The following is a 26,393-nucleotide window of genomic DNA, read 5'->3' on the forward strand; positions in this document are numbered from 1 at the left end:
CTCAGCCAGTTCCCCTCTGAAGACCTCATCTAGTAGTGAATACGGGGGGGAACCTCCAAGTGAACGGGGGTATCCTCCTAGCTGGGGCATCTAGCAGCAAGAGCAGTGGCGAGTGGTCAGATAGCGTGCGAGGCAACACAGCGCACCCCTTCACTGAGTCGAGGAAGGAGCGGGAAATAAACCAGTAATCAATCCTCGTGTGGACGTTATGATAGGCTGAATAATGAGTGAAACCACCCTTCCCCGGGTGCCTATGGCGCCACACATCCAGCAGATCGAGTTTCACTAGCTCCGCCTGCACAAGTAAGGCCGAGGCCGCCGGGGCCCTAGGGGCACCCGCTGATCTATCCAACTCCGGGTTCAACACGAAATTGAAGTCTCCCCCCCATAGCAGCTTAGATCCCGCATACTGCCGACAGAGGTCCGCCAGCGAGGCATAGAAAGCTGGAGTGTCATAGTTGGGGCCGTACACATTCACAACCATCAAATCGTGGCCTTTACCCACGCACCGGGCAACCGCATACCGACCCTCCGGGTCCACAGCGACCTGCTGCAATGACAACTGAGACTTGGGATTAGCCCACGTAAGCACACCTCTTGCATGTGTGGTGAACCCTGCAGTAACACGAGCACTCCCAAGACCCCTGGTCTGTAATATAGGACTGGTCAGAGGCAGGTGGGTTTCTTGCAGCAAGGCGAGATCAACCCTATGCCGCTGCAAATAGGCCAACACTTTCCTAAGTTTACGAAAATCATTCAGCCCCCTCACATTCCAGGACAGCAGTCTGAGAGAGTTGGGTCCACCCTCCGGCCCTAGGGACTCAACATTCGCCATTGCAGGGTAGGGAACAAATCAGAGTAGCACAGTTGGTACAGTAGACACAATCCAGTAGCTGGCCAAATCAACCCCCCTCCCCCCGCCCCCCAACAGTCCCCGAACAACCCACATATCACGATCAACAAAAGAAGTTCAGAGCAAACGCCCATCCACCCACAGCCGACCAACCCCAACCCGGTCAGACAGGACTCACCACCACCCATCATCAACCCTCCCCAAAGAAACACACTACAAACCCAAAGGCCCACCGAGGAGCCGAAAGCGCGGGGGCAGAGGTTCTCAGCCAGACAGCAAGTTAATCAGGACAAGGACCACAGAACTCAGTGGCTCCACCACCCCGCCCCCCAGCAACATTCGGCACCCTCACCAGCCCAAGAAAAAGAGTTTCATCAAATAACAGGACCCCCAGCCGGAGGAGAGCCCCCCAAAGCTATCACCAGGCAGAAAGTCATGTCAATGCCACCGCCGCGGTGCAATCCGCAAACAGCAAAAGCACACCCCACTTTATCAGGCAAATAGGTTCATAGGACCGCAGCTGAGTTAAACGCACAGATGAAGTCCAACTGAGCTGGAAAAAAGGCCACAAGGCAGATTACCCCTGGCCGTCCATGGAAGCGGCCTCCTCCGTGTTCTCCTGCTGACCCCTCGGGCTGTTGCGTTGTTCCTTGGCCCACTCCTTCAACGATTTTTTCAGATCCGCCGGGCCCGTGAAGAAGTGCGAGTGTCCTTGTTTGTTGATTCTGAGCCTCGCCGGGTACAACATGGCGTAGTCCAGCCTCAGGTCTCTCATCTGTTTCTTATACGGGGCGAAGCGTTTCCTCTCCTCCTGGACTCTCGCCGTGAAGTCCGGATAGAGGGAGATGTTCATGCCCTCGAATTGTAGACTTCCCTTCTCCCTTGCCAGCCGGAGCGCCAAGTCACGATCCCTATAGTTTAACAGCTTGGCAATAATTGGCCGTGGCGGAAGTCCAGGCTGCAGCTTCGGCCCCAGGGTGCGATGTGCCCGCTCGACGATGAACATAGGGGAGAAGACTTCCTCCCCCAACAGTGTCTGGAGCAACTTTTCCACAAACAACTCCATTTTGCCAGTGTTGGTAGATTCCGCCACCCCGGTAATGCGGACGTTGGAGCGCCGTGAGCGAGCTTCCAAGTCCTCTGTCTTGTCTTGTATGACTTGGAGTAGGCGACCAAATTGCTTGCGATCCTTATCCCACTCCGTTTGAGCCTCCTCAGCCTCCGTTAACCGCCGTTCCGCCATATCCAGCCGCTCAGCTTGTTTGTCCACCCTCTCGGACATGCGGTCCATCCTGAAGGACAATGCATCTATTTTCGTGCCAATCGCCGCCATACTGTCTTGCAAGCCCTTCTCCATGGCACCCAGCATTTCACGGATGTCCGCACATAGGGAACTGTCAGCAGCCGTGGGCCGCGGTGAGGCATCCGTAGCCGGCCCCTCCGCACCTTTCGCCTTCCGCTGGTCGAACGACAGTTTTGGTTGGTTCTTATCACCTTTCCCCATAGCGTTCCTGGTGGACATTCAGCAAGGTGTCCCACTGCTAGTAAAGAAGTTGCCAGGTAGTGTTGGTGGGGCGAGGAGGGGGCGCTGGAGAAGCAAGCTCCGCAGGGCGAGATGTTGCGCAGCAAGAAATGCAGTCAAAATGGCGGGTGCGGGCGCCGAAACATAAGTAGGCCCAGGAGCCAGAAAAGCACTCCACTAGGCACTCACACGAGGTCAGGCCCCACCAAAGTCAAGCAAACTGGGCCCCCACACTCCAGCGCACTCCCAAGCCACTGCACCACAGCAGTCTCAGAGGCATCCCAGGGGTAGGCAGCTGTCGACAAAACTCTCCGCGAGGAGACAGCGATCCACTGAGGGTCTCCCGCACCCTGCCAGCACACTTCAAAGCAACAGCAGTCTTTCTCCATGAAATGCACAACCGTGGGCAGGTCCACCACAGCCGCCCCCGGGAGCACCGCCCAAGAACATCCAGCAGAAACTGTAGCGCAGGAACCAAGTGGGTGGACCGACTTCAGTCTGGTACCATTGGCCGCACGTAGCGTGACGCAGCTCGGGCAGCTCTTGAAGATAGACCGCAGATTATGGCCTGGTCCGCCACTGTGCCCTCCGTCGAACAGCGGAGCGAAACCACCACCGATTACGACCGGGGAAAGGCCCCCCACAAGGCCGGGGGGGTAAAAGGAGAGTCCGCCACCGATTTCAGGGCTGGCTAGGCGCCAAAAAGGATAGATTTGTCGAATATTAAAGGGGCTCAGGCGAGGAGCTCAGCGCTCACACGTCTTTCATGGACGCCGGCAAGCTCCGCCCCGCCTTTTGCTTGTGTCTTTCAATAATGAAATCCCGCATCGGCTAAAGGCGGGTGCATGTCACACCTCTTTTAAAAGGTTCACTGCCACAGCGTTTTGCCTGCAGAAGCGAGCAGCGGCGCGCAGGGCGACAGCTGGAGTGCCTCCTTGTCTCCCCTGCACCCCTCCCCCTTGTTTGCAGTAAACCAGATCGACAGATTGCGGGTTTCTCTTGCCCAGGATAAAAACACCACTCTACAGAAAATCTGCAGTAACAAGGCAGACACTGACCTGAAGCAGACGCTGCCAACAAGCCCAGAGTTCATTAAAACAATCGGAGAGCCGTGCATGCCGCTCTCTGTTGTAAAAGCTGGAATCGGGCCACCTTCTCTCAGCTCTTCCCGGTAATTGTCCTGGCAGGATGGCAGCCACTGGCAACCGCAGGCTCCAGAAGGTGCTTCTTGGGGTTAGGCACCGGCTGTGCCTGCAGCCTTCACGGCAGTGCCAAAGATGCTCTTCCTGCAGGATCCGGCGCAGTCTCTTCCTCCCCCCACTTCACATGGGTCAGTCCGTGCGCTTCAGTGTGCTGCGCCGCTCGAGCCCCGAGGGAGAGTGGTTCCGTCTTGGCCTAAGCGTTAGCGAAACGCCGGTGTGGCGCTTCCCACGAGGCCCTACGCACCCTTTGTTCTTACATCACTCTGACTGGCTCAAAAACCCCTCAAAGCGATAGTGTAGGGTGCACGGACCATCACTGTTGTAAAGAGGTCGTGTGATTGAAGACAAGTCTTTCCGAGCGCTAGAACTGCATGTCATGGAGGAAGACTGGAGTGAGGCTACAGTAACATTAGCCAACCCCTCCTCTGCCTTCTACATGGAGTTTACGGTCCTTACATACGATGGATGCAACCTATAGAAATGGATATGGAATGTATTTCCACGGAAGGAGACCTGAAAGCATTGAAGATGGATGAAAACACACTGAATGAACTTTAAACACTCTTGTCCAGGAGAGTGTTAATAACTAGCATTGGCAAAGGCAGTAGGTCTCTCCTATGGTAGATCCTATGGTAGATCTGATGGCTTATGTCAATGCTTTTAGGCATATTGTACAGTGACAAGGCTGCTGTGCAGCATGGTTGAAAGTAGGAAAAAAGCACTACGACGCGACCAGCCTTGCTGCACGGTCACTGCACTGCTGTCCCTCCTTCCCTCCCTCCCGTTGTCCGTGCCTTCAATGTTCTCCCCGCCCTCCCTCCCTCCCCGTTATTGGTGCCTCCCCCCGTCCCATTGTCGTGTGCAATGCAATAGGTCTTGCGTGCTTATTTAAATATTCTCCACCATCTACTCATCAGGGGAGGTCTGGAGATGCGACTACCGCTGCCGCCTTTCCCCCTCTACTGTTGTATCCTTGAGCACTGCTGTGCTCTTCGCCACCAGTACTGCTGTCGGGCGGTAGTAGGAGAATGTTCCACATCGCAGTCACTATCTGTGGGGGCTTAGCTTGTCACTCTGCTTCCCAGCAGGATGGGCCGCGACAAAAGGCTTGGTTGGCATTTCCGGGTACACTCCTGCTGTGTCTGCGAGTGTGTGTGATCTTGGACACTGGGGAGGGGATCGTTGGTGACTTGCTATTGTGCGGAACAGGCTCTATTGTTAAGCTCATTGTGCCGGTCGATCATTACCTCCCCTCTCCCTTGAGTGCCCAGATTACCCCACACTGAGGCGGGATTGTTTCAAAAGTAAAGAAATTTTAAAAAAAGCTTTTCCATTCCTTTACTTTTGAAGCAATATCGGCACGCACAGTTTAGCCTAAAATGTTTAAAGCTAAAGTCAGAGTGCCGCAATATTGCAATGGTTGGTTCCAGTTGAATCCTAGCTGGTAAATGGTGTTGAATGCCACTGCATGGTGCTGTGTAATCGCACCATGCAGTCAGTCTTGATCGCTCATTACTGGAACAAAGATTCAGTCTCCTTTTTAGGTCTCGCTGAACCAACGCGCATGCGTTGTTCAGCGAGAGTATAGTAGGGCTTTCAAAAATGCTCCCAAAGTCTGCAGATCGGACACAGTGCATGTGCTCCAGGCACGCGCACCATTTGTCCGCCTGCATGCTTTGGGAGCAATTTTGCGGCCGCTTTGATGTTCTCAGTGAGCCGCGCGGCCACTGAGAACATCACAGCGGCCGCGAAAGTGCACACCATTTGTCACCCCTCCCTTCCTGCTGGCATTCCCCGCCCCCACCACTCAATGCCGAGAGCTTCTTTTTTGCATTATATTTCCACAAACAGTTACACACATCGTAGTGTCACTTTATGTGGTAAACAATGCTGTGATGTTATTACCGCGTTTTGTTGCATGTTGCAGACACCACGCGGTTATTACATGTAGGCGCTGGGGTGTATTTCATGCTACACACACCGTGGTGTTATTGCATGCCACACACAAGCCGCAATGTTTTTACATGTAGCACTCACTTCTTTTATTGCATTATTTTTATTATTACTGAGGCTTTTTAAAGCTCGTTGCAGCCCGTCACTCACGCCACAGCATTGTTAGCTGTGCGCACCGCTGGGTGTTGCAATATTATGTTCTACACACCCCAGGGGTATTTTTGTGTACATTTGTTGCATTTTATATAAATACAGTTATGTTTTTGTAGGAGTTTGCATGGCACATTTAATTGCAAGTTGTTGTTCATAAGATGTTTTTAAATGTGGTACACATTCGAATGCTATTGCATGCTGCACCCAGGTTTTACGCGCACACCGCGATGTCACTGCCTGTTCTACAAGCCTCTTTCTTACCCTATGCTACACAATACATACACCGATAGAATAGTACAGTGTACAAATGCACACCGCAATGTCATTGAATGTTCTTGCATGTTGAACACACCACGATGCATTGTGTGCTCACGTTGTCCCAGCTCCGGGCTGCAATAATTATGCATGAATGTGTGTATGTATGATACATATGCGCAGATCACAACCCCCTTCACCCTCTCATACACTTTGTAAGCAGGGGCAGGAAGTGCTCAGCCATACGTTTACATATACAACCCTTTAAAAACTCTGCATTTCATCCCCTCCTGCCCCAGCTTTATTGTAAATGAGACAGGACACGTTTAGATTTGTTTTAAAAGGGGAGGGGTGCCTCGGTACTGTACTTAAGTTTGCTAAGTGGACCTTGGTACCCCTGCCCTCAGACATACTTCTATTTAGGTATTTATTTATTATGTGTTAAAAGAGCTAACATGACCGTCACGGTATCAGAGCGCTGTACGGCGGTCGCAGTGCAGTCAAACCCCGTTACTCGAAAGTATTACATGCACAACACTCTTTTTGACACAAACACACGTTGTGTCTGTCGGTGACACATGTGTGTTTTGGATCCCCAGCAAACAGACCCACGGTGCGTACTTACTGCGTACTTCTCTCACACATACATGTTACCAATACACTCGGGGCTCCCAGCGCCCCTTTGATGATAAATGTGTTTTATTCTCTCAGAAACACCCCTTGAAACACTTCGAAAACCCGCGCCTCCGTTTGTACATGAAACACACAGTACTTGGTTTTATGCCGCGCACCCTAGTTTGTGTCCATGGATAAGGCGCGCGTGTTCCGAAGAGCCACACATTTTTTAAGAGTACATGCTTAGTATCCTAATAATGACAGTTCGTAAGTAGAGTATTGCACTCCGAGATATAATGTGCACATGCTCGTGAAAACACCGTACACGCTTCTGGGTACACCCGGTCCTCTATTTATGATATCTGCACGACGAATCAGTGGGCACCAGATTACACTCGCTGTGGTATGCAGCGGTCCGCCTCGCTGAAATTTAATATAGATTTTGTACAGCCAGTCCCACCACATTAACATTTTTAGGTAAGGCTTGTTAAAATAAGCACTGAGGAAGGAAAGGATTTCCGTTTTCTCGAATTTTACGTCAATTAAGAGGCCCTCTGCTGTGTCAAATTGGCCGTCTATCCATTCGCTGACTTTGATGGATTTGAGGAGGGGCTAGAAGACAAACAGCTTGTGATATCTGGTTGAGTACAATGCTGGTTTCACTGGCTCTGTGGGCAAGTCCGACCTTTAACACTCGGAGGCACAAAAACACTACTGGAGTCCAAACCACATTTATTATATTATATGTGTATTTTAACACCTTAATTTCTTTGCTGATTCAGTGCTTCCTCCTGCTTGGGATAACCGATCAAAAGCGTCAGCGTTTTGTTTACATTTAGGGACAGTGTTCTACATTTGAGCATATTCTCCTTTTACAAGCTTTTTGCTAAGTTCTTTCAGTCTGGGGCCTGAAAGGGAAAAAATGGCATTCGCTCACATATATGGATTTGTTCAGGACATTTTGAAATTTAAGGCCTAAATAACTGCTTTCTAGGGAGTCGATTTGTTATTAGTTTGTAAGAGCGCAACAGCTGCCCCAGCAAAGAGGCGTCCCGGCGCTAGCGATCAATAAGGGTGGAGTTGATGAAGCGGGCCAAACAGGGCAAAGCCTTAGGAGGAGGGGAACAGGAAGGTCTTCACAGCTTTACGAAAAGCAAGCAGATTCTCGATACCACGGATGGCAACCGGAAGGGAATTCCAGAGCCTGGCTCCCAGCACCCGAAAAGAGCGTCCACCCATACGGCAGAGCCTGCTCCTAGGGATGATTGCAAGGTGCTGACCAAAGGAGCGTAAATTACGTTGCGGGACATAAGGAGTCAAAAGAGGGCACAAAATGGCCGGGCTCGGAAGTTTAAGAATTTTGAATGCCAGACAAAGTGCCTTAAATTTAATGCGAGATTCCACTGGGAGCCAGTGCAGTTTTGTAATCGTAGCTCTGGCAGAGCATCTCCGGGGAAGACCAACCAGGGTCCTAGCAGCCGAGTTCTGAACTCTCTGAAAACGGGCTACTTCAGTTTTGTTGGCACCTAGCAGTAAGACACTGGCATAGTCTAAGCGTGACAAGATGATAGCTTGAACCACAAGCTGACGCATAGCGGGTTCAAAGAAGCCCAGGATGGGGCGAAGGCTCCTTAATAGGCCTACACAAGTCGCTGCCACTCTCTTGGTATGGGTCTGGAGGCCCAATGAGGAATCCATCCAGACACCCAAATTTTTCACTGAGGCCTTAGGAGCAGGCATAAGACCTAAGGAGGGAGGCCACCAGTGTTCGTTCCACAAGGTCATATTCTTCCCCAACAGCAGAATCTCCGTTTTACTGGCATTCAGCTGGAGACAATTGTTGGTCATCCAGTGAGCAACTGCAGCTATTCCGTCCCTAAATCTTGTAGCATTGACAGATGGACTCTCAGAGAGTGTGACGACCAGCTGAGTATCATCAGCATATGATACCAGTGTCAAGCCCCACTCTCTGGCGATCGCAGCAAGCGGCTGCACGTAAAGATTAAAAAGGGTCGGACTAAGCGCTGAGCCCTGTGGGACACCCTGACCAATATGGTGAAACTTGGATAGAAAAGGAGGGGCGGAAACCTGAAAAGATCTGTCCTGAAGGAATGACCGGAACCATTCCAGGGCACACTCCCTAATACCAAATTCCTCCAGGCGGCAGAGCAGGATCCCGTGCGACACCGTGTCAAAGGCAGCGCTGAGATCAAGCAGGATCAGCGCTGCACTGTGACCGGCGTCGAGGATCTCTCGGAGGTATTCGGTAGTAGCCAACAATGCAGACTCTTTAAAAGGACTACAGTAAAATTGATGAGCAAAACAGAAAACACAACAAATACAGGTTGTCAGGAATATATTTAATCAGGGACCAAGTGTGTTAATAACAAACATGTAAAAGATAATGATACACTCAATAGAGTCTGAACTTCTACATTTAATACTGCAAATCAGGAGAGAGAATGTAAAACTGAGATTAATTTATGAAACCGGTTGTAATAACCACATAGAAGCGAAATGACATTCATATAGCGTTTACAACCCCTGACGAGCCGTTCAGTTGATTGGTTATTCGCTCATGCTGGCGTTTCCCACCATCCTTGGGGCGTTACCTCTGCTCGTTATTACCAGGATGTTTATTTTCCCTTGTACACGAACTTGCAGCATGGACACAAGGCTTATTTGATACTGGACACTGGTATTTATCTGGGTGCATCGGTCTCTCTCCCTAGAACCGATAATGACAAGCCACCTGACTACCTGTTATTCAGAGACACTCGTGATAAACCATTTTCATATGAAGTGTACAAAGACTACAGCTCCCACAAGGCTTCATGTTGCAGAGTGCTTTACTGGCTTAAAAGACAGACATGCAGTGCCAAAGTAAGCACAGTACCGAATACACTTTGCAAATTACAGTTTTAGTGCTTTCTTGTTCCTATTTCTGGGCAGTGCAGTTTTTAATGCCACCTTCCTCTTGTCCTTTTTAAAAGGTTGATTATTCCAGCCTCGCTCTTGTAATTATGACCAATTACAGACTTTCAAAGCAATATAGAGAGTTAAAGGGCTCTGTTTGTCTAACATGAGGAGGGCTGTAATCTAGAATAAGAGCTGAACTTTTGACATAAATAAATGCAAAGGTAAATTTATATTTCACTGCAGCTGAATTGGAAGACACTAACGAAGGAGACATTACTAGAATAACTTGCATGTTCGGCCTCACTCTATCCATCTATCTATTTATCTCACTCTATCTCCCTCACTCTATCTATCGCCCTAACTCTATCGATCTATCTATCGGCCTCACTTTATCTATCTATCTATCTATCTATCTATCTATCTATCTATCTATCTATCTATCTATCTATCTATCTATCTCACTCTATCTATCTATCGCCCTCACTCTATCTATCTATCACCCTCACTCTATCTATCTATCGCCCTCACTCTATCTATCGCCCTCACTCTATCTATCTCCCTCACTCTATCTATCTATCGCCCTCACTCTATCTATCTATCGCCCTCACTCTATCTATCTATCGCCCTCACTCTATCTATCTATCGCCCTCACTCTATCTATCTATCGCCCTCACTCTATCTATCTATCGCCCTCACTCTATCTATCTATCGCCCTCACTCTATCTATCGCCCTCACTCTATCTATCGCCCTCACTCTATCTATCGCCCTCACTCTATCTATCGCCCTCACTCTATCTATCGCCCTCACTCTATCTATCGCCCTCACTCTATCTATCGCCCTCACTCTATCTATCGCCCTCACTCTATCTATCGCCCTCACTCTATCTATCGCCCTCACTCTATCTATCGCCCTCACTCTATCTATCGCCCTCACTCTATCTATCGCCCTCACTCTATCTATCGCCCTCACTCTATCTATCGCCCTCACTCTATCTATCGCCCTCACTCTATCTATCGCCCTCACTCTATCTATCGCCCTCACTCTATCTATCGCCCTCACTCTATCTATCGCCCTCACTCTATCTATCGCCCTCACTCACTCTATCGCCCTCACTCACTCTATCGCCCTCACTCACTCTATCTATCGCCCGCACTCACTCTATCGCCCTCACTCACTCTATCTATCGATCGCCCGCCCTCTATCTATCGCCCTCACTTACTCTATCGATCGCCCGCCCTCTATCTATCGCCCTCCCTCTAGCTACCTATCGCCCTCCCTCTATCTACCTATCGCCCTCCCTCTATCTACCTATGGCCCTCACTTTATCTATCTATCGCACTCTATCTATCTCAACACCACAGCATCACTCAGCACCACCACAGCATCACTCAGGGCACCACAACATCACTGTGGGCTACCACAGCATCACTGAACGCCACAGCATCCCTCGTTGCCACCACAACATCACTCAGTGCCACCACAACATCAATCTGTGCAACCATTCAACAACTGGTTCAAATATGTTCTCTCAATGTTTCAAGCTTTATTACAAATGTCACAAAATGATGTTAAGATTTCACTTCTGTTCTTGGATTTTCGTCACAATAAAAGACACTGAACATAATCATCACAAAAGTTATTTACAAAATTTTAAGCTATTGCCATTATAAATTACAATAACTTTTATTTAAGTATTAATTATTTTAAAATAATTAAAAGCCATTGTTATTTGTAATATCAATACATCTAAGGCACGTAAATCCAACACATATTGCAATACAAATGCAATAGGTGTCACATTTCTGAAAGTTAAAACTATTGGCATTGTAAATGACAAAGCTATTAATTTTGCTATTTTCAAAATCAACACATAAATAAACAAGCATTGGAAATGCAATAGGTCTCGCATTAGAAAAGTTGGAGTTATTGGTATTGTAAATGACATATGTTATTTATTTGTTGGTTTTTAAAATTGCTAAATTGATGGCTTTGTCATTTACAATGCCAATAGTTATAACTTTTGCGAATGTGACACCTATAGCATTTGGAATGCAACATATTTTGTATTTACGTGACTTAGATGGCAGCTCTTGTCGTTAGGCCACATCTCTAGAGAGCAGGAGAGTGCAGCAGGGGAGAGAAGCACAGCAATGCAATAGGTCTTGCATTAGGAAAGTTTGAGCTATTGGTATTGTAAAGGACACATTTTTTATTTATGTGCTTGTTTTGAAAATAGCGAATTAATAGCTTTGTTATTTACAATGCCAATAGTTTTATCTTTTGCAAATGTGACACCTATTGTAACACAATATGTGTTGTGAGGGTGAGTGAGGGTGAGGGTGAGGGGTTGAGGGTGAGGGGTTGAGGGTGAGGGGTTGAGGGTGAGGTGTTGAGGGTGAGGTGTTGAGGGTGAGTGAGGGTGAGGTGTTGAGGGTGAGTGAGGGTGAGGGGTTGAGGGGGAGGGGTCGAGGATGAGGGGTTGAGGGTGAGGGAGGGTGAGGGGTTGAGGGTGAGGGAGGATGAGGGGTTGAGGGTGAGTGAGGGTGAGGGGTTGAGGGTGAGTGAGGGTGAGGGGTTGAGAGTGAGTGAGGGTGAGTGAGGGTGAGGTGTTGAGGGTGAGTGAGGGTGAGGGTGAGACTGAGGCTGAGGGGTTGAGGGTGAGTGAGAGTGAGGGTGAGTGAGGGGTTGAGGGTGAGGGGTTGAGGGTGAGTGAGGGTGAGGGGTTGAGGGTGAGTGAGGGTGAGGTGTTGAGGGTGAGTGAGGGTGAGGGCGAGTGAGGGCGAGTGAGGGTGAGTGATGGTGAGGGTGCGGGGTTGAGGGTGAGTGAGGGTGAGGGGTTGAGGGTGAGTGAGGGTGAGTGAGGGTGAGGGATTGAGGGTGAGGGGTTGAGGGTGAGTGAGGGTGAGGTGTTGAGGGTGAGTGAGGGTGAGGGGTTGAGGGGGAGGGGTCGAGGATGAGGGGTTGAGGGTGAGGGAGGGTGAGGGGTTGAGGGTGAGGGAGGATGAGGGGTTGAGGGTGAGTGAGGGTGAGGGGTTGAGGGTGAGTGAGGGTGAGGGGTTGAGAGTGAGTGAGGGTGAGTGAGGGTGAGGTGTTGAGGGTGAGTGAGGGTGAGGGTGAGACTGAGGCTGAGGGGTTGAGGGTGAGTGAGAGTGAGGGTGAGTGAGGGGTTGAGGGTGAGGGGTTGAGGGTGAGTGAGGGTGAGGGGTTGAGGGTGAGTGAGGGTGAGGTGTTGAGGGTGAGTGAGGGTGAGGGCGAGTGAGGGCGAGTGAGGGTGAGTGATGGTGAGGGTGCGGGGTTGAGGGTGAGTGAGGGTGAGGGGTTGAGGGTGAGTGAGGGTGAGTGAGGGTGAGGGATTGAGGGTGAGGGGTTGAGGGTGAGGGGTTGAGGGTGAGGGTGAGTGAGGGTGAGGGTGAGTGAGGGTGAGGGTGAGGTGTTGAGGGTGAGTGAGGGTGAGGGGTTGAGGGTGAGTGAGGATGAGGGTGAGTGAGGATGAGGGTGAGTGAGGATGAGGGGTTGAGGGTGAGTGAGGGTGGGTGAGGGTGAGTGAGGGTGAGTGAGGGTGAGTGAGGGTGAGGGTGAATGTGAGTGAGGGTGAGTGAGGATGAGGGGTTGAGGGTGAGTGAGGGTGAGGGGTTGAGTGAGGGTGAGGGGTTGAGGGTGAGGGTGAGTGAGGGTGAGGGGTTGAGGGTGAGGGAGGATGAGGGGTTGAGGGTGAGTGAGGGTGAGGGGTTGAGGGTGAGTGAGGGTGAGGGGTTGAGAGTGAGTGAGGGTGAGTGAGGGTGAGGTGTTGAGGGTGAGTGAGGATGAGGGTGAGTGAGGATGAGGGGTTGAGGGTGAGTGAGGGTGAGGGGTTGAGTGAGGGTGAGGGGTTGAGGGTGAGGGTGAGTGAGGGTGAGGGGTTGAGGGTGAGTGAGGGTGAGGGGTTGAGGGTGAGTGAGGATGAGGGTGAGTGAGGATGAGGGGTTGAGGGTGGGTGAGGGTGAGTGAGGTTGAGGGTGAGTGAGGTTGAGGGTGGGTGAGGGTGAGTGAGGGTGAGGGTGAGTGAGGGTGAGTGAGGGTGAGTGTGAGTGAGGGTGAGTGAGGGTGAGGATGAGGGGTTGAGGGTGAGTGAGGGTGAGGGGTTGAGGGTGAGTGAGGGTGAGGGGTTGAGGGTGAGTGAGGGTGAGTTAGGGTGAGGGGTTGAGGGTGGGTGAGGGTGAGTGAGGGTGAGGGTGAGGTGTTGAGGGTGAGTGAGGGTGAGTTAGAGTGAGGGTGAGTGAGGGGTTGAGGGTGAAGTGTTGAGGGTGAGTGAGGGTGAGGCATTGAGGGTGAGTGAGGGTGAGGTGTTGAGGGTGAGTGAGGGTGAGGGTGAGTGAGGGTGAGTGAGGGCGAGTGAGGGTGAGTGAGGGTGAGTGAAGGTGTGGGTGAGGGGTTGAGGGTGAGTGAGGGTGAGGGGGTTGAGGGTGAGTGAGGGTGAGGGGGTTGAGGGTGAGTGAGGGTGAGGGGTTGAGGGTGAGTGAGGGTGAGGGTGACTGAGGGTGAGGGGTTGAGGGTGAGTGAGGGTGGGGGTGGGGGTGAGGGTGAGGGTGAGGGTGAGTGAGGGTGAGGGGTTGAGGGTGGGTGAGGGTGAGTGAGGGTGAGTGAGGGTGAGTGAGTGAGGGTGAGGGTGAGTGAGGGTGAGGGTGAGTGAGGGCGTGTGAGGGTGAGTGAGGGTGAGTGATGGTGTGGGTGAGGGGTTGAGGGTGAGTGAGGGTGAGGGGTTGAGGGTGAGTGAGGCTGAGGGGTTGAGGGTGAGTGAGGGTGAGGGTGAGTGAGGGTGAGGTATTGAGGGTGAGGGGTTGAGTGAGTGAGGGTGAGTGGTTGAGGGTGAGTGAGGGTGAGGGGTTGAGGGTGAGTGAGGGTGAGGGCGAGTGAGGATGAGGGGTTGAGGGTGGGTGAGGGTGAGTGAGGTTGAGGGTGAGTGAGGGTGAGTGAGGGTGAGTGAGGGTGAGTGAGGGTGAGTGAGGGTGAGGGTGAGTGAGGGTGAATGTGAGTGAGGGTGAGTGAGGGTGAGGATGAGGGGTTGAGGGTGAGTGAGGGGTTGAGGGTGAGTGAGGGTGAGGGGTTGAGGGTGAGTGAGGGTGAGGGGTTAAGGTTGAGTGAGGGGTTGAGGGTGAGTGAGGATGAGGGTGAGTGAGGATGAGGGGTTGAGGGTGGGTGAGGGTGAGTGAGGTTGAGGGTGAGTGAGGTTGAGGGTGAGTGAGGTTGAGGGTGGGTGAGGGTGAGTGAGGGTGAGGGTGAGGGTGAGTGAGGGCGAGTGTGAGTGAGGGTGAGTGAGGATGAGGGGTTGAGGGTGAGTGAGGGGTTGAGGGTGAGTGAGGGTGAGGGATTGAGGGAGGGTGAGGGTGAGTTAGGGTGAGTGAGTGAGGGTGAGTGAGTGAGGGTGAGGGTGAGTTAGGGTGAGGAGTTGAGGGTGGGTGAGGGTGAGTGAGGGTGAGGTGTTGAGGGTGAGGGTGAGGTGTTGAGGGTGAGTGAGGGTGAGTTAGAGTGAGGGTGAGTGAGGGGTTGAGGGTGAGTGAGGGGTTGAGGGTGAGGTGTTGAGGGTGAGTGAGGGTGAGTGAGGGTGAGTGAGGGCGAGTGAGGGTGAGTGAGGGTGAGTGATGGTGTGGTTGAGGGTGAGTGAGGGTGAGGGGGTTGAGGGTGAGTGAGGGTGAGGGGTTGAGGGTGAGTGAGGGTGAGGGTGACTGAGGGTGAGGGATTGAGGGTGAGGGGTTGAGGGTGAGTGAGGGTGAGGGTGAGTGAGGGTGAGGGTGAGTGAGGGTGAGGGGTTGAGGGTGAGTGAGGGTGAGGGTTGAGGGTGAGTGAGGGTGAGGGTGAGTGAGGATGAGGGTTTGAGTGTGGGTGAGGGTGAGTGAGGTTGAAGGTGAGTGAGGTTGAAGGTGAGTGAGGGTGAGGGTGAGTGAGGGTGAGGGTGAGTGAGGGTGAGGGTGAGTGAGGGTGAGGGTGAGTGAGGGTGAGGGTGAGTGAGGGTGAGGGTGAGTGAGGGTGAGGGTGAGGGTGAGTGAGGGCGTGTGAGGGCGAGTGAGGGCGAGTGAGGGTGAGTGAGGGTGAGTGAGGGTGAGTGATGGTGTGGGTGAGGGGTTGAGGGTGAGTGAGGGTGAGGGGTTGAGGGTGGGTGAGGTATTGAGGGTGAGGGGTTGAGGTTGAGTGAGGGTGAGGGTGAGGGGTTGAGGGTGAGTGAGGGTGAGGTATTGAGGGTGAGGGGTTGAGGTTGAGTGAGGGTGAGGGTGAGGGGTTGAGGGTGAGGGGTTGAGAGTGAGTGAGGGTGAGGGTGAGTGAGGATGAGGGGTTGAGGGTGGGTGAGGGTGAGGGTGAGTGAGGGTGAGGGTGAGTGAGGGTGGGTGAGGGTGAGTGAGGGTGAGGGTGAGTGTGAGTGAGGGTGAGGGTGAGGGGTTGAGGGTGAGTGAGGGTGAGTGAGGGTGAGGAGTTGAGGGTGAGTGAGGGTGAGTTAGGGTGAGGGGTTGAGAGTGGGTGAGGGTGAGTGAGGGTGAGGGGTTGAGGGTGGGTGAGGGTGAGTGAGGGTGAGGGGTTGAGGGTGGGTGAGGGTGAGTGAGGGTGAGGGGTTGAGGGTGAGTGAGGATGAGTGAGAGTGAGGGTGAGTGAGGGGTTGAGGGAGGGTGAGGGTGAGGGGTTGAGGGTGAGTGAGGGTGAGGGGTTGAGGGTGAGTGAGGGTGAGTGAGGGTGAGGGTGAGTGAGGGTGAGTGGTTGAGGGTGAGTGAGGGTGAGGGTGAGGGTGAGTGCGGGTGAGTGAGGGTGAGGTGTTGAGGGTGAGTGAGGGTGGGTGAGGGGTTGAGGGTGAGTGGTTGAGGGTGAGCGAGGGTGAGTGAGGGTATGTATGTATGTATGTATGTATGTTGAGTTTGAGGGTGAGTGAGGGTGAGTGAGGGTGAGGTGTTGAGGGTGAGTGAGGGTGAGGGGTTTAGGGTGAGTGAGGGTGAGTGAGGGTGAGTGAGGGTGAGGGTGAGTGAGGGTGAGTGAGGGTGAGGGTGAGGGGTTGAGGGTGAGTGAGGGTGAGGTGTTGAGGGCGAGTGAGGGTGAGTGAGGGTGAGGGTGAGTGAGAGTGAGTGTGAGTGAGGGTGAGTGAGGGTGAGGGGTTGAGGGTGAGTGAGGGTGAGGGTGAGGGGTTGAGGGGCTGAGGGTGAGTGAGGGGTTGAGGGGCTGAGGGTGAGTGAGGGTGAGGGGTTGAGGGTGAGTGAGGGTGAGGGTTTGAGGGTGAGTGAGGGTGAGGGGTTGAGGGTGATAGAGGATGAGTGAGAGTGAGGGTGAGTGAGGGGTTGAGGGTGAGGGGTTGAGGGTGAGTGAGGGTGAGGGGTTGAGGGTGAGGGTGAGTGAGGGTGAGGGTGAGTGAGGGTGAGGGTGAGTGAGGGTGAGGGTGAGTGAGGGTGAGGGTGAGGGTGAGTGAGGGCGTGTGAGGGCGAGTGAGGGCGAGTGAGGGTGAGTGAGGGTGAGTGAGGGTGAGTGATGGTGTGGGTGAGGGGTTGAGGGTGAGTGAGGGTGAGGGGTTGAGGGTGGGTGAGGTATTGAGGGTGAGGGGTTGAGGTTGAGTGAGGGTGAGGGTGAGGGGTTGAGGGTGAGTGAGGGTGAGGTATTGAGGGTGAGGGGTTGAGGTTGAGTGAGGGTGAGGGTGAGGGGTTGAGGGTGAGGGGTTGAGAGTGAGTGAGGGTGAGGGTGAGTGAGGATGAGGGGTTGAGGGTGGGTGAGGGTGAGTGAGGTTGAGGGTGAGTGAGGGTGAGGGTGAGTGAGGGTGAGGGTGAGTGAGGGTGGGTGAGGGTGAGTGAGGGTGAGGGTGAGTGTGAGTGAGGGTGAGGGTGAGGGGTTGAGGGTGAGTGAGGGTGAGGAGTTGAGGGTGAGTGAGGGTGAGTTAGGGTGAGGGGTTGAGGGTGGGTGAGGGTGAGTGAGGGTGAGGGGTTGAGGGTGGGTGAGGGTGAGTGAGGGTGAGGGGTTGAGGGTGAGTGAGGATGAGTGAGAGTGAGGGTGAGTGAGGGGTTGAGGGAGGGTGAGGGTGAGGGGTTGAGGGTGAGTGAGGGTGAGGGGTTGAGGGTGAGTGAGGGTGAGTGAGGGTGAGGGTGAGTGAGGGTGAGTGGTTGAGGGTGAGTGAGGGTGAGGGTGAGGGTGAGTGCGGGTGAGTGAGGGTGAGGTGTTGAGGGTGAGTGAGGGTGGGTGAGGGGTTGAGGGTGAGTGGTTGAGGGTGAGCGAGGGTGAGTGAGGGTATGTATGTATGTATGTATGTATGTTGAGTTTGAGGGTGAGTGAGGGTGAGGTGTTGAGGGTGAGTGAGGGTGAGGGGTTTAGGGTGAGTGAGGGTGAGTGAGGGTGAGTGAGGGTGAGGGTGAGTGAGGGTGAGTGAGGGTGAGGGTGAGGGGTTGAGGGTGAGTGAGGGTGAGGTGTTGAGGGCGAGTGAGGGTGAGTGAGGGTGAGGGTGAGTGAGAGTGAGTGTGAGTGAGGGTGAGTGAGGGTGAGGGGTTGAGGGTGAGTGAGGGTGAGGGTGAGGGGTTGAGGGGCTGAGGGTGAGTGAGGGGTTGAGGGGCTGAGGGTGAGTGAGGGTGAGGGGTTGAGGGTGAGTGAGGGTGAGGGTTTGAGGGTGAGTGAGGGTGAGGGGTTGAGGGTGATAGAGGATGAGTGAGAGTGAGGGTGAGTGAGGGGTTGAGGGTGAGGGGTTGAGGGTGAGTGAGGGTGAGGGGTTGAGGGTGAGTGAGGGTGAGTGAGGATGAGGGGTTGAGGGTGGGTGAGGGTGAGTGAGGTTGAGGGTGAGTGAGGGTGAGGGTGAGTGAGGGCGAGTGAGGGCGAGTGAGGGTGAGTGAGGGTGTGGGTGAGGGGGTGAGGGTGAGGGGTTGAGGGTGAGTGAGGCTGAGGGGTTGAGGGTGAGTGAGGGTGAGTGAGGGTGAGGTATTGAGGGTGAGGGGTTGAGGTTGAGTGAGGGTGAGGGTGAGTGAGGGTGAGGGGTTGAGGGTGAGTGAGGGTGAGGGGTTGAGGGTGAGTGAGGGTGAGGGTGAGGGGTTGAGGGTGGGTGAGGGTGAGTGAGGTTGAGGGTGAGTGAGGGTGAGTGAGGGTGAGGGTGAGTGAGGGTGAGGGTGAGTGAGGGTGAGTGAGGGTGAGGGTGAGTGTGAGTGAGGGTGAGTGAGGGTGAGGGTGAGGGGGTGAGTGAGGGTGAGGGGTTGAGGGTGAGTGAGGGTGAGTGAGGGTGAGGGGTTGAGGGTGAGTGAGGGTGAGGGTGAGTTAGGGTGAGGGGTTGAGGGTGGGTGAGGGTGAGTGAGGGTGAGGGGTTGAGGGTGAGTGAGGATGAGTGAGAGTGAGGGTGAGTGAGGGGTTGAGGGTGAGTGAGGGTGAGGGGTTGAGGGTGAGGGGTTGAGGGTGAGTGAGGGTGAGGGTGAGTGAGGGTGAGTGAGGGTGAGTGGTTGAGGGTGAGTGAGGGTGAGGGTGAGTGAGGGTGAGGGGTTGAGGGTGAGTGAGGGTGAGGGTGAGTGAGGGTGAGGGGTTGAGGGTGAGTGAGGGTGAGGGGTTGAGGGTGAGTGAGGGTGAGGGGTTGAGGGTGAGTGAGGGTGAGGGGTTGAGGGTGAGTGAGGGCGAGGTGTTGAGGGTGAGTGAGGGTGAGGGTGGGTGAGCGTGAGGGAGGGGTTGAGGGTGAGGTGTTGAGGGTGAGTGAGGGTGAGGATGAGGGGTTGAGGGTGAGTGAGGGTGAGGGGTTGAGGGTGAGTGAGGGTGTGACCATATCCATTCCAGACACTGATAATTAATTGGCGACAAAAGTTATTATTTGACGTGGCATATCTTAATTGCTAGGTTTTTTAATTACTAGTTGATGTTTAATTTTTGTAATCATTTTTTTTAAGTATGCACCTCTTAAAAAATAAATAAAAATGTTGCTTGTTATGTATTTCCATTTGTAGACCTAGAATAGTTATGGTGCATTGTATGTAGCTTTAAAAAATAAAAATGTAGACTGCTCAATGTATTTCCGTGAATAGATGCAGGTTTCCTCTTTCTGTCAAATAATATCCCTTGTTCAACTTACTATAGTGGCGCGGCATACTATGAAGCAGAGGAGGGCTGACTGTCAGATCTTTGCTCTTTCCTCTCTTGCCAACAGGGCTACTCCAGAATAAGACCACGAAAACCATAATTTGTGAAACATGGCCATTTGACTCGCAGCCCGGTCAGTGGAGGGGCTCCGCTTTCTGATCCGTAGAGGCTGATGCGCAGTCACTTTCTTGAAGAGGAAATGGGGAATAAAAACTTTACTTTTGCAGTGATGTCGATGAACCTGGCTTGATGTCACACTGCTGCATTGTGCTGATTTTCTAAGTAAAAACATGCATAGTGAGGAGCCGCTAGGTCCATTGCTTTAACAAATGGTGTCTTTGTGGCGCTGTTGGTTCATTAATCGTGCACTAATACGGGTTTGAGATGGTGGAAGAGCTGCTTATCTCTTATGGAGATAGATTATCTGGGGGGAGGAAGGGCTCCTAATGGGAAGTGTAGACGGGGAGAAATTGAGAAAAAAGCTGAGCAGGGAGGGTGTTATTGCGGCTATCTGTTTGCCCGAGGGGAGGAGAAATGCTGGCCTGAGGCAGAGCACACGCTGAGAAGCTTGTGGGAGGGGGGCTGGGCTGCCTTTGATCTGGTAATGCGAGGCAGGCAGGCAGGCGGCTGGTGGCATTGTGCACGCGCTTTTTAGGGCTTACGCTTGCGCAATGACCTAAAAAGCACATGCACTTGAAGGAATCGCCAGTGGAATCGCCAGTGGTGGTTCAACACTGGATAAGCCGTAATAGAGCTTCGCCAGCGATGCGCAGAAGCGCATCAGCAGGCGAGCCCTAAAAATGTGTGATTTACAATACCAATAGCTCAAACTTTCCTAATGCGAGACAATTGCATTGCAAATGCTTGTTTTTTTGCTTTAAAAGCTGCCGAAGAGCTACGTTGAAAGACAGGAGCTTACTTTCTGCAGCTGCTTTTGTACGTCTGATATGTTAATTTATGGCGTGATTACCCTAATAATAATCACATCACAAACCAAACTAAGAAGTGTTTGTGCAACTGAATATGTTTATTTCTCCCAACGAACTCAGTGTCACGTATGTGATCAATTCTGGAAGAATTAATTATTGAGTTGAAACGTGCAAAGATTCATATTTAGGCTGTGGATGTAACACGCAACTCTTTGCAGTCAGCGAATAACCCCTTGAGCCTTTTTACGAGGATTGGAACTTAACATAATTACAATGTTTTGGGATAATCTCTAAGACCGTATGAACCTTTTCGGGCATTAAATGATCATAAACAAGCATACATCGTTATCTTTTGGAGCACAAGTGTGACACATTTGGATGTACAGCACCTGCAAAGGTTTCGTGCAGATGGAGGTGTATAACAGGTCGACTAATGGGTTTGAGTTAGTGATTATGTGTCTATGGCTGATGCGAAAGTGTCTGGCGTTACCATGTCTTTTTTGCTAAACCAGGTCATGAATGTCTCTCAAATATCGTTCGGGTGGGATGCCATGGGCATAAGGCCCCAGAACACAGCCAGATATATTTTTTATGTTAATTATTTTTTTAATAGGGTTGTTCAGTTGTACATAATGTCTTCTGGGTTATATATAAGGTAACAGAAATGCTTAGAACACATTTTTATTATAACTTTTCAACATGCTGCACAGCAGCCACACTGTTCTACAACACAGCTAAAAGACATTGGCAAAGCCAATAGCTCTGGCAAAAACACTTATAAGATCCCAAAGGCGAGACACATTGGCTATGCCAATGCTTATTTTGGCTAGTGCCACTGTTGCCATAGTAGAAAATATTAAGAAAAACTACAGTCTTAAAAAGACACAACTGTTTTACAACGATTGCCAGTGGATGTCTGTTACTGCCAGCTGCTTCTCATAAAAACTCAGGAATACATATTTCATAAAATCACAGTAGCTCGAAATATTTTTGTGCTATATTTCTGGCTGTTGCTCCTCTTTGTGTTGCAAAATCTTCACTGTTTCCTTTGTCCACCTCCTATAGGTGAGTCTTTTGATCTCGAGGAGCATCGGAGTGAGCGCCAAGCAGAAATCCTTGCTGAATTTGAGCGCAGGAAACGTGCACGACAAATCAATGTTTCCACAGATGATTCTGAGGTGAAGGCGTGCCTGCGTGCTCTAGGGGAGCCAATCACGCTGTTTGGTGAGGGCCCAGCAGAAAGAAGAGAGAGGTGGGTGAAGCCTGGGCAGAAAAGGAAGTGCATGCCATCTCCTATTGCGTTTATTCAAAGTAACGATTCTCAACATGGTTGGAGAGGATTCTGCTTTATTAAAAACTATCAGCCCATCCCGATGTTGTCCGGGTATGAATTGCTGCCGCCAGTAGTATATTGTTTTGTAGGATTTCGTTTTGATAGCATTTCTTATCTGTGACAGGCCTGTGAAACGCTCCGATTCACAGTGCACTGCTGATGCACTTAAGAGTGCGCGTTCAGTAGTGTGTGAACTCGAGTTTCCCTACTTTATTTTTCCTTGCAATATTATATAGCGCGAACTCGACAACATGGCATGAACACAATTTACATTACAGAAGAACACATTCATTTGTGGTAGGCGCGGGGAGACAAAGCGATTTGCCTGGAATCACAGGATGTTGAGCTGATGCCGAGATTTGAACGTAGCTCCCCAGCTTGTGGCAGGAGGTGTGTCTAAAAGTGTATGTCGGTGCTGGCCATCAATGAGAGAGACCTGTGCATTTTTCAAATGGGTGGTGAAAAAATATGAGTATGTTGCTGGAGATGTGGGCCGCTGTGCCACCAATGTACTTACCGGGGGAGGATAAACACCCATTATTCCGCAACTTTCTTTCCGCATACCATCACTCCGCATACTTTCATTACGAAAGTACCACGACTCCGCAATGCCATTATAACGCATGGCATTACATTTTATATGCTTTTACCACGCATACATTTACAACGAAATTCGTTGTAAATGCATGAATGGTAAAAGCATGTTTTTAGGTTTCGGCTACCGTCCCACTGCTAAGCAGTGGGCGGAGCCGAAATCTTTTGTTAGTAGTATAGGGGCCTGAACACGCCCCTCTTCTTCATTGGCTGGCCTCGTAAATGCTGGCCAGCCATTGGAGGAGAGGAGCGTCACTGAGTTCAGGGCCCGCCTTGACGCGATTCGTGGGCGTTTCTGGGTCTTTTTTAAAGCCCCGCCCCTTTTTGCCTTGTGTCCCGGGCCGCGCTGTGATTGGCTGCCGGCCCGGGACACCCCGTGACGTCATTCCCCGGGCCGCGCTGTGATTGGCTGCCGGGCCGGGACCTGACTTGTCCTATATTCAATAAATCTGTGCTGCGAAGGCTTGTTATTTCTGTTTGTTTCCTCTTTGTAACGCATGTAATCCTAAGTCCTTATGTTTTTCAACTGGTTCTTACGTAAAGCGCTCTGACACCTTCGGGTAAAGTTCGCGCTATATAAAATCGCATAAATAAATAAAATAAACTTATACCCATCCCAAGATGGACGTGACATCAATACGTTTGCGCGCGCTTCATTCAAAGAGTGGGCATTTTCTCTTGCATGTTCATTTGAGTAGTCTGTCGTTTGTGTTAGTGACCTGCCCTGCACTTTGTCCCGTCTGACACACCCATCTCAGGCAGTGTGAAGGAGCAACTCCTGGTACAACTACGCTCGGGAAGGCTGCGATACAGGTGAGTATAAGGAGGGCATAGGAGTAGGGGGGCGTGTGCTTTGCGTGCCGGAGGGGGCCACTCCTGCTCGTTATTGGTAACTATGCCAGGGCACCCTGATCTTGAAGTAAGTTACCCGCACACCTGAACTGTATCGACATAGGGCGATTCTTCCTGTTGCTGAGACGCTGCAGCTAAGGACCGTGCGAAGCCATTACTGCTCTTGTGTCTGTACCTCCTGAAGCTTCAGCACCTGACCTTGAAACACGTCAGTCACGCACATTTACTTTATTTGAGCGAAGGCAGTGTGATGACCAAACCGTATTATAAATTGCGTGTTGGTGCTTGGTAGCCGTAAACTCTCTGCTATGGATTCCTTCTCGCTGGCGTTCATATATTCACTGTAGGCCATTGAAGTTGTGTGGACAGACACTTTAAGCTGGTTCAGGACGTGCCTAAGATTTAATCATTCAAAACAAGGATGCTTCCTTAAGTATATCCTAATTTTTCATTTGTTCTCGGAAATACCTATAATCTGGGCGCATTCCGGTTAAGGCTTATCAGGCAGTTCTTAGAAGAAACATCATCAAATGCAGTCCCGATACTGCTGTGCAGTTAACCTTTTAGTTTAGTTGAAATTCAGACTGGGAAATGAATTCTTGCAGCTACCCCGGTTCAGTGCTTTGAAGAAAAGCTTGTCACAATGTGTCTTTATTGTATCACTTATTGCAACCACGTGCATTTAATATACAGCAGGAACGGGTATATTGTTTCACGTTGCATTTTTTTGTACTGGTTAGTGCTTTACTTGCATGTTAATACACCACATTTACCTTATCAGCTCAATAAACAATGTAAAATTATTCCGCCCCAGAATCTCGAGATTGCTTAGCCGGAAGTATTATGTTTTACACATGCTTGGCCTGGTGCCATGATAAGATGTGGTTTCTCTACTCACTCTTGTTGGAGCTTCCCTGCTAGCAATGGCCTAGGTCAGGCTTTAAGTGGGATGACAAAAACTGGCGGTCTCTGAGGGGCGTGGCCAATATAATTAAGAGCGTGGCTTAAAATACTAAATTAGAAATCTCTACTTAGCGTTATGTGCCCCCGACTGGTATGTTGCTGATTCTGTCTTTGCATCCAGATCTATAACACAAGTAACATGCCACCTGCATCGAGCCAGGGCTACTGGCTTGATCAATGGTTGTTGCATAAGATGATTAAGCAGCAACAATGGCATTTTATATAAAAAGTTAAAATGCTTCAGTTCTGAAATGAGACTGAAATAACTGTAACGAGACCCTTTAAAGATATATGAAAGGTGGTATTGGTGCCAAGTTAAGATTTGTTTTCCCACCCCGAGGGTGAGGTTATAATGGAGAGCCCGAAAGTGACCCGCCTCAGCACCTGCTTCTTAGAACTGCCCGTGTTGAGCACCGGCAGGACTTGGCCCACTTAAAGCCCAGTCTAGGTGTCATGCTGTGACATGGTCCATCTGCTGGGGTGATGCATCAATTGGGTGTCCGCTGGCAGGGTGATCCTACGCCCCAGAGATGGTGCTGGGCAAAGATGTGAGCTGCCAGGCTCTTTAGAACAGTTCCTTTTGGCCCCGTGACCGTATGATGCTGGATGTCAAACGGATGCCGGGCTCTGTGCCCCCACATGCGAACTGCCCGAAAGTGCGAGCTGGGTGATGGTGATCTGTGTCATTGTTGGCTCAGCACAGGTGCGAGCTTCCTTCCGGATCCTCGCTTCTCTGCTCCGGGGCAGGGCGGGCGGTGTCGGCTCTTCCGTGGGGTGGTCCGAAGGCGCGCGCTCTTCGGCTCCGATTTCGGTCCCTCTGCTCCTTGAGGGCAGCACCCTGTTCCCTGTGCGCGATACCGGTTTAAGGGCAGTGCCGAGATTCCGGTAAAACAGGCTTCCCTCAGTGTCGGGTGCGAGGAGAAACCCCTGCACAAACCGATGATTTATAACAATAGTTGGTTTATTGTTGTTGTTTTTTTTTTTTATAATAGTGCACCTCAGACTTCTGCAGGTGGTGGTTTGAATACATTTTATGTGCATTTATTGCACAATTAAAGAACTCTTTGTCAGGAATTCTGCCAACGACAGGAGCGTTTTACATTGCAGGTAGGTGAGGTTTAAAATTTAAAATGGGGCACAGTTGCAGAGTTTTGGAAACGAAGACCTATATTTGGCTGTCTCTATCTTAATATTTCTCGATACCGCGAGTGCTTGTCATAAGGTGCTCCTTTGGCCTGACTCACAGATTGCATTTTGAAATCCATTGCTTTGATCCAGATTGCGTTATCGGCGGCGTCTACACAGTCGTCCTGTAAAAGGTCACCTGTGGACTCCAAGGCCTTGGATGGCTCGTGCTCTCCTGTTGTGAGCTTGACGTCACGTGCACGTCTGTTGCAATGGGTGCTTGGCACCGTCTCTGTTCTCCATGTACTTGCATGGTTTGACTACCTATTGGCGGAAAGCTGCGCACAACTAGAGGCAGGCGATTGAGGGTTAAAACACGTGCCGATTCTTGGTACCACGCTACCTAGATTTGGTTTACCTAAATAAATATATAATTTTTTTTGAGGCACCACTAGAGAAGCTGTGTTTTATTTTTTCCTTCTAGCTATTTTTATTTTTTAATTGTACTCGCATTCTCTCCTCTGGGTGGTTGAATGGTGTGATGTCGCGTCTCTCTTTCCTTGGTCACAAAAAAAGGCTGCGCAGAATCAAGTTGATTCCATTGTTGCATCAGCTTCTGGGAGGCCGGCGGCTGTGGGAGCTCCCCTCCTGGGTGAGTGGGGCAAGGGTACAACGCTCAGATGCTGCACAGGGCTCCTCCACGAGCGTCTCTGCCTTAGCCCGGGCGGCACTTCCCCCTGTGCCGGAAAGTGCCTGCCGGGTGACCTGCAGCAGTGACAGGCCGGCACATTGGCCAGCAAGAGGGGCGCTCTCCTTCCCACGAGGTGCCGGGGGCTCCCGGTGCTGTGGTCTGGCTGCTTCCCACTAAGTGCCCCGCGTGTAGCCTGCAGATGGCTAGCAGGCTCTTGAAATAAATCCAAAATGTATCAAAATTAGTGCCCAGAAGAATGGGAAAATGTAATGCTAAAATCAGGGCTAATCAGTGAATATTTCTGTCGGCCGTTTCACCTCGCGGACTTCCTGCCTTGAGGGACACCGTGCAGCCAAATGCTCGGAAAACAATAGGGAATCTAAAGGGGGGGGGCT

The 26,393-nt window shown here is 51.4% G+C and overlaps 1 protein-coding gene across 1 annotated transcript in view; it reads left to right on the plus strand.

Annotated features, from left to right (window-relative positions):
* PRPF4 (pre-mRNA splicing tri-snRNP complex factor PRPF4) overlaps positions 1–26,393 on the plus strand; it is a 206,047-nt gene that overhangs the window by 53,266 nt on the left and 126,388 nt on the right. Inside the window, exon 3 of the mRNA XM_086921206.1 lies at positions 21,506–21,692. Coding sequence (XP_086777332.1) covers positions 21,506–21,692 — 187 coding nt within the window. The remainder of the gene's footprint in view (positions 1–21,505; positions 21,693–26,393) is intronic.

This window comes from Lissotriton vulgaris, chromosome 5, assembly GCF_964263255.1.
Source record: "Lissotriton vulgaris chromosome 5, aLisVul1.2, whole genome shotgun sequence".
In the NCBI taxonomy this organism is placed as follows: domain Eukaryota; kingdom Metazoa; phylum Chordata; class Amphibia; order Caudata; family Salamandridae; genus Lissotriton; species Lissotriton vulgaris.